The sequence below is a fragment of the Rhincodon typus genome, chromosome 8 (genome assembly GCF_021869965.1).
Source record: "Rhincodon typus isolate 14 chromosome 8, sRhiTyp1.1, whole genome shotgun sequence".
Classification (NCBI taxonomy): Eukaryota; Metazoa; Chordata; class Chondrichthyes; order Orectolobiformes; family Rhincodontidae; genus Rhincodon; species Rhincodon typus.
This window is the reverse complement of record NC_063339.1, coordinates 81,424,332-81,439,766: the sequence shown is the minus strand read 5'-3', so window position 1 is coordinate 81,439,766 and position 15,435 is coordinate 81,424,332. Positions and strand designations below refer to the sequence as shown.

Sequence of the window (15,435 nt, the reverse complement as noted above, 5' to 3'; positions counted from 1 at the left end):
TTAACGGCAGGAGACAGCATAATGGTGGAGGGTTGCTTTATGGACTAGAGGCCTGTGAGCAGCGGTGTTCCACAGGGATCGGTTCCAGGTCGTGTTTTTTTTCCATTTATATAAATAATTTGGATGATTATATGGAAGGCATGGTTAGTAAGTTTGCGGATGACATGACACCAAAAATAGTGGCATAGTAAACAATGAAAAAGGTTTTCTAAGATTGCAAAGGGATCTTGATGAAACAGATCAAGGGGCTGGAAAAAATGGCAGCTGGAGTTCAATCTGGATAAATGTGAGTTATTGCATTTTGATACAATAAACAAGGGTAGGGCTTATACAATTAATGGTAGGGCCTTGGGTAGTGTTGTAGAATGGAAGGACCTAGGGGTGCATACTTTTTAAAGTTTGCATCACATTATAGACAGGATAGTTGGAAAGGAATTTGGCACTCTTGCCTTCATTGCTCAGTCATGTTGAGGTTGTACAGGACATTGGTAAGGTCTCTTCTGGAATACCGTGTCCAATTCTGGTGGCCCAGTTAAAGGAAGGATATTATTCGGCTGGGGAGGGTTCAGAAGAGATTTACCAGGATGTTGCAGGTTATGGAGGGTTTGAGTTATAAGGCTGGATAGGCTGGGACTTTTTTCATTGGAGCATAGCAGGTTAAGAGATGACATGATAGAAGTTTATAAATAATGAGAGGTATAGATAGAGTTGATGGTAGTTGCCTTTTCCTAAAATATGGAATTTCAAGACTAGGGGGCACATTCTCAAGTGACAGAGGGGAGCAGAAGGGGGGGTATTCTGAGTTTAGGGCTGAGACAACTGGAGGTGAAACATAGGAGATTAGACAGAAGTTTATTTTGAATAGTTGGGTCTCAAGGTAATAAAGCATCAGTGAGGGAAAAAAACATGGGTGCAGAAAGATCTGGAAAATATGTGGGAAAATAATATGTACAACACATAAGTACCAGGCAATGACCATCTCCAAAAGGGAGAATCTAACCATTGCCCTTGACATTCAATGATGTTACCGTTGCTGAATCCTCTACTATCAACATCCTGGAATACCATTCACTAGGAAGTGAACTGGATTAGTTGTAAGTACTGTTGCTACAAGAGCGAGTCAGAGGCGAGGAAACCTGCCACCAACTTGAGGTCAGTCTGGGTGTTAATATTGAGTTTTCTAGTTCTGTTTATAAAGTCTAGGATCCCATTTACTTTTTAATCAAGCTTCTTAATATGTCCTGCCTTTTTCAAAGGTATTTGTCGGTATGTCCCCTAGGTCTCGGGCACCCCATTTTGACAGCGTGTCATTTAATTCACATTGCCTTGCTTCATTTCTTATCAACCTGTGGCCTCCATCCTAGCATCACCTTAGGCTCACGTGCCTGTGGTCTGAGTCCCTCAGTGAACCTGACCTGACCTTAGGTGACTGCTACCTCCCCCGGGTGCATCACCAGCTGCTGTTACTCCTCTGCTAGCATTGACTGCCATGATAGCTGCCTGCCTGTGATAAGCTATCCAATCTCAGGGCCTGGGTTTCAATCTGCAGGGCTTTTGATCTTGGAGAAGGTTCGCCAGTGGCTACTTTAGTGTTTGGAAAACACTTAATACTGGTAGACCTTCCCCAACGAAGGCAACCTAGGGCTCTCACTGGTTGTCCAACAGTGGATGAGACCCTGGTCATCTTGATGATGAGTGAGCATACAAGTGGTTGAGGTTGATAAATCGCTGTTTAGATCTCACTGTAGTATTCTGGACAATTCTAGGACCTGAGCTTCAGAAAAGATGTAAAAGCCTTTGAAAAGATACAGAAGGGGTTAACTAGGATGTTAGCATGGAGTTGGAACTTCAGTTATAAGAGACATTCAGACTGAACTTCTTCGAACAGCAATGGTCAACAGATATTAGAAGTTTTCAAGATGACAGGTTTTGATCAAGTAAAGTCCTGATAGTGAGTAGATAAAATGCTGGCCCTTACAGGTTTAAACCCTTTCGCAAAAGATTTACAGGGCAAATGAAGATTTTTATCACTCGATGCTGTCAGGATCTGGAATGTTCCACCCTGCAAAGATGCTACATTTTGATTGCGCAGAGAATTTTAACTGCGACCTGGAAAGTTTCTGGAGGATGTGGAATTTGGAGAGTTATAAATAAAAGGAGATATGGGACCTAGCATGACAAATCTTTCATATGAAGATCAACCAAATAGCCTCTTCGAGTATGTCCTTCTGAAATTTGTTTCTGTTCATCTTGTTTTGTTTCATCTGTAAATTATGCCCTGTACACATTATTGTATATAGATCAGTAGGCAGTATACTATATGTTGCTCTCCAGTTTGAAAAAAACAAATGTTTGTATTACTTTGTACTTCCTCACTCAATGCTTTGCGTCTTTTATCACTGTCCAATGTAGAATATGTTTTTTGGCGAATCAATTCTGCACTGCCAAAATTATACTACCTACACTAGTCCCACTTTCCTGTACAAGGACCATACCCTTGAATATTTTAAAGGTTGTGAGCTCTCCAACCAGTGCATTCCAGACCCCCACTACCCTGTGGGTGAAAGAGCTTTTCCTCAAATCCCCTCTAAACCTCTTGCCTCTCACTTTAAAATTATGCTGTCTTGTTGTTGATGCTTCAACTAAGGGGAACAGCTGCTTTCTATTCACCCTGTTCATACCCCTCATAATCTTACACATCTCTATCAGTTCCCTCCTCAGCCTTCTCTGATCCAAACAACATGAGCTGTCCAGTCTCTCTCCATAGCTGAAATGCTCCATCAGAGACAATATCCTGGTGAAACTCATCTGCACCCAGCTAATTTATTTTGCAGATGGCACAGAGCTTATCATCCACCCCACACTGTCATCCTCATCACTTATGAATATCACAAACCGTAAGGGAATCAGCAATGATCTCTGATATGCCACTGAACTCCAGGTTCCAGTTACACAAATAGCCTTCTGTCAACCCTCTCCCTCTTGTCGCTCAGCCAATTTTGGATCCAACTTGCCAAGTTACCCTGAATTCCAGAGTTTTTACTACTTTATCAGTTTCCCATGTGCGACCTTGCCTGTGGAGGTGGCAGCCAAGTGCGTAATCAACCTTCTCAATATGTCCTGTCACCTGCAAAGACACTTGTTAGTACATCCACCCCCACCCCACCCCCACCACCACCAAGTCCCCTGCATTGCGTTTTCAGAGCATGTCATTTAGTTAACATTGCCTTGCCTTGCCTCATTCTTATCAACTTGTGACCCCCTCCTCCCCCACCTCTCCACCCCTCCCCCCGCCACCAATTCTGGCATCACCCTGTGGCTCATGTACGTTATGGCTCGAGTCCTTCAATGATCTAGGTCTATCTTTAGGTGATCGCTGCCTCCCCCAGTTGCATTGCTAGTCTATTAATCTGTAGACCCTGGTAGGGTTCTGGGAACCCAGGTTCAAATCCCACTCGGCAGATAGTGGAAATTGAATTCAATAAAAGTCTGGATTTAAGAGTCTGATGATGACCACAAATTCATTCCTGATTGTCGTCTGGTTCACTAGTGCCCTTTGGGGAAGGAAACTGCCAAAATAACCTGATCTGGCCTACATGTGACTCCAGACCCACAGCAATGTGGTTGATTCTTAAATGCTGTCTGGGAAATTGGAAATGGGCAATAAATGATGGCCTAGCCAGCAATGTCCTCATCATGTGAATTAATTTTTTTAAAAATGCCTTGCTGAAATCCATATTAGTTGCATCAAACACCATACCCTCATCCAAACACTTGGTCACTTCCTCAAAAACTTCCACCAGATTTGTTAGGCACGACCTCATTTTAACAAAGCCATGCTGAATTAGCCCTTATCAAATCTTGCCTCTTCAAATGGGGATTAATTTTCTCCTTTTTAATGAGATTCTAATCTCTTGGTTTTTTTTTGTTGTTGTGTGTAGGTGTGAGACACAATAAAAACAGATGAGTAAATAACTTTATTGATAGTTCACCACCAGGAAAAACAGCCATGTGACAGGGGAACCAGTAGCAAGCAGAGCCCCCTGGGGACAATGGCTGGGTGAATGAAAAGGTGAAGAGGAGGGTAGGGGTCAAATCAAAGTGGAATTGCCTCCCCTGCGCACCGGGTGCCCAAAGATCAGGAGCATGGGGCTGAAGTGCAACCAAAACCATCAAAGGAGGCCTTTAAGATAACTAAAAATGGAGTTCAAATGCCCACACCCGATTATATACATGGTCTACGGATTCCACAGTCCCACAAAACAGACAGTTGGGCTGGGAGTCTGTGAATCACCGCAGTCTGCGGTTGTACGGGACCCCTGCATGCAACACCCTCCACCCCAGATCCCTGAGGGAAAGAGGAACAACTCCCATGTAGAGAGCCCTCCACTAGGAATCCCCACCACTAGGTGGCAAATGGGCATGCTAAGGTGTGTCTGGGCCGTGGATGAAAGAATCCCCTATTTATATTGCTTGGCCCAGGTTAACAACGCCAATCAAGAATCTTGTAGTTTTCGCCCCAGGTGCGATTCCTCTGACTCTGACTTTAACATGGGCAGCATGTACCAGACTATAGCCCGTCTCTTGTGTCTGGAGTGCTTTGGGAGAGTTTCTTCCTCCTCTTCCAATGGTAATGGTATTGAGGCCGCATCCATCTCGCAGTTGGAGGTTTCCTCAACACTCGATGGAGGGATGGAGCCCACGGTTTCTGACAGGCCTTTGGCTGTTCTGAGGGGCCAGGTACTCTTTTCTCTTGGAAATAATATGTCTGGAAATAAATTTGGGTGTGTAGTGAACAGCGAAGAAGGTTACTTCAGTGTACAACCGGATCTTGATCAATGGGCCGAGGAGTGGCAGATAGTGTTCAACTTAGATAAATGTGAGGTTTTTTGGAAAGGTAATGGTAAGGTCCTGGGCAGTTTTGCTGAACAAAGAGACCTTGGAGCGCAGGTTCATAGTTCCTTGAAAGTGCAGTTACTGGTAGATAGGATAATGAAGAAGGTGTTTAGTATGCTTTCCGTTATTGGTCAGTGCATTGAGTACAAAAGTTGGGAGGTCTTGTTGTGGCTACACAGGACATTGGTCAGGCCACTTTTGGAATACTGTGTTCAGTTCTGGTCTCCCTGCTATAGGAAGGATGTTGTGAAGCTTGAAAGGATTCAGGAAAGATTTACAAGGATGTTGCCAAGGTTTGGAGGGTTTGAGCTATAGGGAGAGGCTGAATAGGCTGGAGCTATTTTCTCTGGAGCATCGGAGGCTGAGGGGTGTCCATACAGAAGTTTATAAAATCATGAAGGGCATGGACAGGGAAAAAAGACAAGGTCTTTTCCTCAGGCTGGGGGAGTCGAAAACTAGAAGGCATAGGGTTAAGGTGAGAGGGGAAAGATTTTAAAGGGACCTAAGGGACAACTTTTTCACACAGAAGATGGTGCATGTTTGGAATGAACTGCTAGAGGAAGTGGTGGAGACTGGTACAATTACAACATTTAAAAGACACCTAGATGGGTGTATGAATAGGAAGGGTTTTGAGGGATATGGATCAAATGGTGGCAAATAGGAGTAGATTAATTTAGGATATTTGGTCGGCATTGGTGAGTTGGTCCAAAGGGTTTGTTTCCATGCTATACATCTCTGTGACTCTATATCAGGTTTAACTTGGTGCAGAGTCGTCTCCCCATCAGCAACTCTGCTGGAGCTATTGCTGTTGTTCTTTGAGGGGCGGCCCTATAACTGAACAGCAACCAGGACAATTTGGTATGAAGTGACACTGTAGGCTGTTTTTTCAAGCCTGCCTTACATGTTTGCACTGCTGTTTCCACCAGACCATTGGACAATAGATGGTATGGAGCTGTCCTTATGTGTTGAATGCCGTTTGACCTGCTGGTAAATGACGTTCCGTTGTCCATGATCAGTACGTCAGGTGGTCTGTGTATTGCGAATGTTGCTCATAGATTTTCAATCGTCATCCCTGCATTTGCTGAACGAACTTTATGCATGCCCAACCACCTTGAATGGGCATCCACAATGACCAGGAATATTGAGCCCATGAAACGACCAGCATAGTTGATATGTAACAAAGTCCATGGTTTACCCGGTAATTGCCATGAATGTTAGGGCGCCACTGGTGGCAATTTTTGGCCTTGTTGGCACTCTGGGCATTGCCCCACCAATGCCGTTATGTTGGCATCCAACTCTGGCCACGAGACGTAGCTTCTGGTGGAGTTCGGCCAGTATCTGGCAGCAACCTTTACTCGAGACAGTCACTCTTTCTCCCCATAGTAATAGTTGTTTTCCATGGTGATTGTGGTCCCACTGGATCCAGAAAGGTTTCAATCTTGATTTCAATAGCCCTCTTGTTTTCCCCATTACCACCAGTGTTTGTTTTGCTAGGATAAGATCTCTTTGTGTCCACAGTTGTCGGAAGGGTGTCCAGGAAGTTTAAAACCAGAACAAACCCTTCTAGGGGAGCCAGCACCAGTGGAGTATCTGCCAATGAGAGGTGACTCAAGGCATCCGCATTAACCACTAAGCTTCCTGGATGCTGTTCTAACTTGTTTGTACTGAGAATAAGGGCCCACCGCTAAATTCTACAGGAAGCTACGGGTGACACCACCTTGTCTTCGTTCAATAGCCCTAGCAGAGGTTTGTGATCTGTTACTAAGACAAATTCCCGTCCATAAAGGTACTGGTGGAACTTCCTCACACCAAAGATGACTGCCAAACCTTCCTTCTCTTTCTGGGCAGAATTGCTTTTGGCATCAGCCAATACCCAGGAAGCATATGCTATTGGGCGCTCCTCTGTTGGGCTGCCGGTGAGCCAACACTACATGGATACCGTACGGGGAGACATCGCATGTCAGCACCACCTCTTGCTTCGGAGTGTAGTGGGCCAACACCTTAGATGACAATAGCTGCTTTTTCACTTCCCTAAAGCTACTTCTTGGCTATGCAACCATTTGCAAGGCTGACCCTTTTTTAACAGCAGGTATAAGGGTGACAAGTTGGAGGCCAGGTTACCTATGAATTTTCTGTATTAATTCACCAACCTAAGCTCTGGTAAAAACACGGAAGCTGAGGCTCCTTTGATCACGTTCACTTTATATTCCAATGGGTGTAACCTGGTTTTGTCAACTCTGTAGCCCAAGTAGGTCACTTGGGGTACCTGGAACACACATTTTTCCCTTCTAAGGCATACGCCCGCCTCAGAAATATTTACGCACTATATCCAAGTCCTCCAAGCGCTCTTTATTGATCTTACCAGTTTTTAGTACGTCATCCAGATAAGTGGTAGCCCTTGTAAAATGTTCTGCATGGTCTGCTGGAAAAGGGCATAGGCTGACAATACCCAGAATAGCAGTCTCTTATATTGGTACAAACCTTTAGGGGTGTTAATTGTGGCACCCAGTCGCAATTGTGGGTAGATATGGCTCATGTACCAGTTTAATAAAAGAAACCCCCCCCTCAACCAACTTTGCATACAAGTCCTCTATGCAAGAGATTGAGTATTTTATCTACCTGTGAAAAGTGGTCTACCATTTGCTTAAGGTCCCACAAAGGTGAGCCAAGCCATCAGGCTTCATAATTGGTACGACCAGTGCTGCCCATTCTACAAACTGCACTGGATTGATGATTTCTTTGCTTTCCAGCCTCCTGATTTCTGCTTGTACTTTTGCCCACAAGGCAAATGGCACTGGGCGGGCCTTACAAAATTGCGGCTTTGCTTCCTGGTCAACATGTAAAGTGATTGTGGAGGTGCCGGTTTTGGACTGGAGTGGATAAGTTCAGAAGTCACACGACACCAGGTTATAGCCCAAAAGGTTAATTTGAAATCACACGCTTTTGGAGTGTAGCCCCTTCGTCAGGTGAAGTGACTCACTTGGTAACCTGGTGTCGTGTGACCTCTGAACATGTAAAATGGCTTTGGCCCCTTTTGAAAATCCCAACCCTTTCCTGGATATTTCACTAGGAGTTTACTGAGGCAGCCATTTTCAAATTGAAAAATGTTGAGCCAGTCTGGGTGAACCTTTCTCAACCAATTCCACCCCAATAGGCTTGGGCCTGGACCTCTTACTACCATTACTGGTAACTGCACCAAATGGTTCTCGTAGGAGACCTGAACCAAAGTTGTACTATCATTTGCAACGGTTCCCCAGTGTATGTTCTAAGTCTGGCTGAGGTCTTGCGCAAACCTGGAGTCATCAGCAAATCTTGTTTAAAGACAGGTTCTGTAACCACAAATACAGATGCACTGATATCAACCGCCATGAGAACTGGGTGACTATTTAACCAAGCATTATGCTCCTCTGATGCTGCTTGGCCTGCTGTGTTCATCCACCTTGTTATCTCATTAATTTTAATTGGTTCTGATTTGGATGTCACTAAGCAATTTAATTGTTCCAAAGCACATGTAGGTAGACTAGTGTGGATACCAGCCTACAAGTTTTCTTACTCAAGTCAGGCCAAATAGGACTTCTTTGCTGTCTCAAGTATGCATACCAGCAGCAACCACAATGGCTTGCCAGCCCAGATCCTGAAGAACTTTTTTTAGCCACTGGACCAAGGTTCAGCTTTGTTGTAGGGTTTTGCTGTGGGCTGGCTTCGGGTCCCTCTGCTCAGGATTTGCTCTGCCTGAGGCTCTGCGATTTCCTGCACTCAAGTGGTGTTCCACAAGATCAGTCGGACAAGTGAGGGTGTCCCCTTCCATTGGAATCCCTGCAGTTCCCATGCTCCACTTGCCACATTTTCTAATGACAAAGCCAGTTGTAGTGCCTGTTTGACGACCAGTTGGGTTTCAACTAGTAGGTGCTTCTCCATTGGTTACGTTATTAATCCCACTCTTGCCACTACTGAAATAACTGCACAGGGGCTGGTAGCCTGTCTCCAAGTTACCTTTCATTTACTTGTGCACAGTACACTGGCTGTGGCAGCCAATTCGGAGTCAGTCCCCGTAACTGAGGAGATTCTAAATCCCCTGTTTTTGTTTTTAAGAAAATTCTAAAGCCCCTGGTTGTTTTTTTTTTGGTTTTTGTTATTCTCACACTACTGCTATACAGCAGTAGTGCTTATTTTCCCCCACAGCACCCATGTTGTGTGCATATAAGTACAGTGACTTGGTGAAGACACCATTTTATTTCTACCATTAGGAAAAACACCTATTGTGGCCAGGGAACCAGTAACAAGCAACGCCTAATTGGGGCAATGCTTGCAGGAAAAAAAAGCCAAAGAATTGGTTAAGGATTAAATCAAATTAGATTTGGAGACGGAAATGAAGCACAGCACCCCCGCAGTGCCCACCTTCCCTTAAAAACATCTAGGACATTGGTGGACACGATGTGTGCCTCTCCAAGGACACCTAGGTTTCCCCATAGCTGTGGAAGAAGGGCAGATCCTCTGTTTATATTGATCAGCTAGGGCTTCCTGATTGGGTTTCTTAACCTGGGCCAATCAAGGATCTCGTAGTCACTGGCATCCACCTGGTTCCAATGACTGCCTGGGGAAATTCAGGCGCCTAGGATCTTAGCTGATAAAGGCATGGCCACCAATGGTAGACTGGCATGGTGGCTTAGTGGTTAGCACTGCTGCCTCAAAGTGCCAGGGATCTGGGTTCGATTCCACCCTGGGTCTGTGTGGAATTTGCACATTCTCCCTGCGTCTGCGTGGGTTTCCTCTGTGTAGATTAGGTGGGTTATGGGGGATGGGTCTGGGTGGGATTCTCTGAGGGTTGGTGTGGACTTGTTGGGCCGAAAGGCCTGTTTCCACACTGTAGGGATTCTATGATCAAGACCAGAGTTGGAGAGATGCAGAAATTTGAAACATTATCGAATCAGAGGAGATGACAAACGGGCAGAGGTGAGACCATGAAGGATTTGGAAATGCTGAACTGCAACATTGCTCAGCTAGAAGCCAGTGTAAGTCTGCAAGCTCATGTTGCGGCACCAATGTCTGTGCCAGAAATCATCTCCCAACATGGAGAAGATTGGACAGAAATGATTATGCTTTGGGTTTTAGGCAAAACACGAACCATGTAGTGTTCAATATTCACTGTTTTTCCCTTTTAGCTTTCTATGGCACATACTTGTGTTCAGAATAAAGATGAAGAAAAATTATTTTGTGGGGGGGTGGTGGGGAGGAGGTTCTAGATTGTTTCCATGTAATTATAATTTAGTTTGGAACTGTCACTAATGCTATTTCCATGATATTTCTACAGCTCGGAAAGGTCCGGATGGGATGGTCATTTCCAATAATTACTGTGACTTCTGTCTTGGTGGGTCAAATATGAACAAGAAAACAGGCAGGGCTGAGGAGCTGGTCTCATGCTCAGACTGTGGGCGCTCCGGTAGGTATATACCTGGAATTCTATCAAATTAACTTTCAGATGAATTCATTGACTTGATCTGAAATTGCAGCTGATTAGATCAGTTCTAGCTGCTGTCTGTACATGCTTGATAACCATGGGACCTAGGAGACACATTGTTCTGACAATGTAGCAGCAGTGAATGATTAGTGCCCTGAGGAGAGACGTGCACAGCTTCCTCTGAACTGATGTACTGTGCTGCACCAGATATGTGCCAATAGCTAAAATGCAATTCAGGTGCATTACTACCACTAGATTTTGCTGATGATAAATTAAGAACACAGGACTAGGAAAATTCAAAGCATACAAACTGAGAGAATATTAGAGTTTGCAAATTGAATGTTGAGTTTTTTTAAAAATCATGTCAGTATTGTTTTTAAAATGCTTTATTCCATGGCCTATTTGTCAAAACACTTACTTGACAAATACAGATCAGAACTTTAAATTACCAAATAATTTTAATCTTCACACTAACTCTGTGGTTGATGACTGTTAACAGTTGGTGAAATCTTCACACCTACTTGCATCAACAGTTAATTGTGTAGCGTACAAGGTATAATACAACATGTCTCCTTTTAGCTTAGTTTGCAGAGCAAAGAAAAGGCAAAACCCCATTTTAACTTTGGTTTTAAACTCTGGTTTCTATTTTTTCACTGCTCTGATATTATGATAAGTGAAAATTGTAAAAGTTCAATATTTAATTTTGTATTTTAATATTACTGTGATATTTTTAACTTTTCATTACATTTTCCCACACCAACCTAACCTTTTAATCAGTTTTAAAACAAAAATGAGGTAATTCAATCGATGTACCATTTTTTTCTTTTCCCAGTTTATACCCTTAGCTTGTGAATTTTAGCTATTGTTTTTCTGTGTTATTACCCCATCTTCACCATTCCCTAAAAATGTTTCTGAAGCTACTACTTGTTCAATTCACTTGTTGCATTGACATTTGAGGTTATGTGGATGCAAATTCGAGCCTTGTTTTGTTGTTAAAATACCTTTCAACCCAGACTGATTAGAACTGGAAAAAAAAAACGGCGTGCTCACACTAGCCAAAGACATCAAGTAAATAAAGGAAATACTGAAAAAGCTGAGGAGGCTGGTCCGCACCCAAGAGAGCAAAACATGGCAACTTTATGGGGAACCTTGCAGACATAGCCTTTGCTTAAAGCACAAGGATCAGTTTTTATTCAATTTTATTTGCTTGTCAGACATGTTGTGTAATCCCAAAAAGTTTTAAGAAAATTAAAGCAAATTGTAGTTCACCAAGAATTATAATCAAACTCCAGTGTCCAAATAGTTTTGAAAGTGACAAGCCTTCATAACTTGGAGATATCCTGAATTTCCACCAGGTGTTCTGCCAAGTATTATTTCAATATGAACAAGTCTACTTGAAGTAATTATGCAGCAAAATTTGACTGTGGTTCCAAAGATACTTGTGCTTTCTTTAAAAAAAAAATTGGTTAATTTCATTTCAGAAAATTGTTAGATTTTTGTGTTTGGTTCTGAACCAAGTAAATTAAAAGTGATTTGTGTTCTTACAATCTCATTAAATTTAACCCTTTCGCTGACTGATTTGTAACAGAAGTGGCAGGGTCTGAAGTTAAGAGTTGAGGATTCTTGCTAGCATAGATCTTGTATATTTCAGAGGTAGGATCTATGATTGATTTTTTTATTTCTTTCATTTTGTGTGTGTGTGTGTATTGCTGTACCCATGTGCTGATATGTACATCATCATACATGTTAGCTTATTTGGGACAAGGAGCCATAAAGGATCTGGACTTGCGAAGTGCAGAGGATTTGTTTGGTGCATCGTCTGAAAGTGACACTTCCACATTTCATGGCTTTGATGACGACGATATCGATGAACTGCTATCAAACAAAAGTGTTCATTCACCTGCTAGTAGTGATGCAGATAACAAGTGCAGCAGCTAATCACGTGATTGTGGGGAATACCTGCTAGCACACAAAAAAAAACACATTCGGGCGAGATTAAATAAATGACCTTGACAACAAAGAAGGCTTGTTTAGCCAAAAGGCTCCTGCTGAATTCTAGACCTGTTTTCATGTGAAACTGGGCTGTTGAAAATGAGCAGAGTCGATGCTTTTGTTTGTTCATCAGTAAAGAAGAGAATCTCTAACTCTGAAGATAATCAGGATTACTTTTGGCTCGTGATTTGTGTGTTTTTGTTTAAACAAAATAAGAGAGACATTTGACTGATCTCCCTACATTACTGAGTGAATGGGGGACACAGGGATCTGATGTACTGTGGGTGATACCACTGAGCTAAACGGACTTCCCCTTACAAAGTGCAATCAATGTCTTTAAGTCAACTAGCTCCCTCCCTCCAGCAGGCAAAGTTGTCTTGATCTACTTTTGCCGTGCACCTTACATCGAAGCTCCTGGCAAGTGGAAACGTGGTCTCCAGGCTCCACTTTACACCTTTTGCACCTGCAGTTCCAAGGTTTTGTGGCAATTAGGTTCACTGTGGTGAACTGAAGGAAGTGGAGTTTATATAAGAAAGAGAAATTTTAATTTTTTGAAGGAAAAGAAAACTATACTTTCCCATTCAGGGACTTGTACCTTTTTTTTTGTTGAGTTTTTTTTGGTCAGCTGACTTCTTCTCTGCTGCTAAAACATTCTTTTTGCATCGAATGAAGGAACCACATCAGTGGGCATGTGTTCTGATGACAGAAATAAAATGACACCAGCAACTTTTTTGATCCTGTTTATTTGAAAGGAGTTCATCATTTGCATTGCAAAGGTATGTGTACAAGATTTTTGTTTTTAATTCACTTTTAAACAGAACTTCTTAAGCAGAATTGCGTGATTTGCAGTAATGGCTTTTTTGGCTTCTTGGTTTAACACTTGTGGGCTGGGCAGGTTATGTATTCTTAATTAAAATTGCAGATGTATTGTCTTGAAATTTATTAATGCAGTGCATTTTGACCTGTAAGAAGATTCTCTAACAGCCATGCAGCCTTCTAAACAAACAGCTCTCCTCTACCATTCTTCACCACAGAATTGCCTCGATGCCGGTGGTTACCATGCAAGCCATTTCCAGGAAGGAAGGCAAGAAATGAATTGTGACCATTTCCCCAGTGGAATATTGCCTCTTTAGCACCTCTGTTATGTGACTCAAACTCAGGAAGGCCCTGAGCATGTGCAGTATGAAGGACGACTTCATTGTGAATTAGATATTTGTATTTATTAAACTGACAGCTGAGCTGCTCTTTAGCTTTTTGAACGGGAGGGGGATGTGTGGTAATATATTGAACAATTCATGTATTTGGAAATATTGAAATTTACCCAAAAAATCCTTAATATTTTGGGTAAGTCTTATTTTCCTCTCTCAAAAAGAACTGCATCATTTTTAATGATGAATGTGTTAGCTAGTTTTACTGATGAATTCTCTATAAAAACTGAAATCAACTCTGCTCAATTTTGTTGTCAAAGCCATTTGTTTGAATCTCAGTAGAATTGCTGCAAGTGGATGTGGTAAGTGTCAGGTGTGTCTATCAGATGTCTGGAAGTCTAGTCATTACTTTCTATTTATTGATTAGTTTCACTGTAATTTGCTGTAACCCCTCTCCCTGATCATTTGTGATGAAGTATTGTCACCATCAAGTGGATGATATTGTTTGTTGTACAATGTTAAATATAAAAAAAAATGATTTTCATAAAGTGGCTTTAAATGCCGCTGAGCTTATAAGATTTTTATTTGTTAAAAAAATAAACTGCATATTGGTCTCCCTTTGTCCATTTTACGTGTGGCTTTTTTCCTTAATTTCTGACTTGCTGTTTTGTACGTATCTTGAATTTGCAATTAACGTTGGTTTGAATTTTTTTTTGTGCTTGATAAATTTATAGACCTGACTAGGTATGTAGTTGCAGCATGTTATATAATAGCCGACAAATGTAATACACAGTAGCCCTGGCAGCAGCGAAAGGGTTAATGTTTAGTTAAAATGTTTTTGGACATTTTTCACGTGCTATGTCTCTTCTTGCCCCCTCTGTTCCCCCACACCACCAGTCACTTCTTTCCCTCTTTCTCTGTCTCTCTCTTTTTCCCCCTTTTTTTCCTCCCCATTTCTCCCCTCATCTCTATGTTTGTATCTCTTTTGCTGTGAATCAAGAAAGGGTGTGTAATCATCTCCTCCTGTTTGTGCATTTTCTTAGGTCACCCCACCTGTTTACAGTTCACAATAAATATGACTGCAGCTGTGAAAACGTATCACTGGCAGTGCATAGAGTGCAAGTCCTGTAGCTTGTGCGGGACTTCTGAAAATGATGTAAGTTTTCTTTTTATAATATCGTCTTGTGTAACCCAAGAATAAAGTAATATTGTTTAAAATTGTTTATCTAATTGTTTTTTGCACTCAAAGTAGCCATATATTGTTTAATTGAATAAATAAGTGTCATGGGTCTAAATCCCCAGTTTAAGAGTATTAGCTGATCCATCTTAAAAGGTGATTGTGAATTGCCACATTCCACTTTAAGAAGGGAGATTTGTTGAATTGATGGGTAATACTACTGTGAACCCATCTTCCCAGATTAAAACCACTTTTAGAGTTTCCACTAAATACTGTTTTTATTTATAAACTCTGTTGCACTGATGAATCTCTGGCAACTGTGTCATAACTATAAGCTTTCTATAGTTCTCAAATGATTCACTAGTGCTCTTGATGATCTAAGGGGCAAGTTCCTTTCACAAATTTCAGACCGGCTCAAATCCGTTAGCAAAACATTATTCATTTTTAATTGAAAACTCTGCTTTAACCTACCCTATGGGATGTGTAAAAAGTCAGCACTATTGCGTTGTGATATAGTCAAATAATTTTAAAATGGTGGAGAGGGTAGTGGAGAAAAGGGGAGATTGATTCATTGATTGATTGATTGGCATCAGCAGGACTTGAGGAATCAGTACCATCCATATATTAATCAGAATGCTATTTCCTGTAATCCCCATGTGCTCAGTGGTTTTGGGGAAATCCCAGCAGAACAACACTGTCCAAACTTACTATCTCTTTGTTATAACTACTGTAAACTATGCTTGCAGTTTTGAAAAACAGTGCAT

At 42.0% G+C, this 15,435-nt stretch overlaps 1 protein-coding gene across 3 annotated transcripts in view; it reads left to right on the top strand.

Moving 5' to 3' along the window:
• Positions 1-14,110, top strand: part of dpf3 (double PHD fingers 3) — a 98,684-nt gene extending 84,574 nt beyond the window's left edge. For all 3 annotated transcript variants that reach the window (XM_048600404.1, XM_048600403.1, XM_048600402.1), the window contains 3 exons: positions 10,208-10,336; positions 12,105-13,122; positions 13,381-14,110. In XM_048600404.1, the coding sequence (XP_048456361.1) occupies positions 10,208-10,336; positions 12,105-12,292 (317 nt within the window). In that variant the 3' untranslated portion in view covers positions 12,293-13,122; positions 13,381-14,110. The remainder of the gene's footprint in view (positions 1-10,207; positions 10,337-12,104; positions 13,123-13,380) is intronic.
• Positions 14,111-15,435: the final 1,325 nt, after the last annotated feature.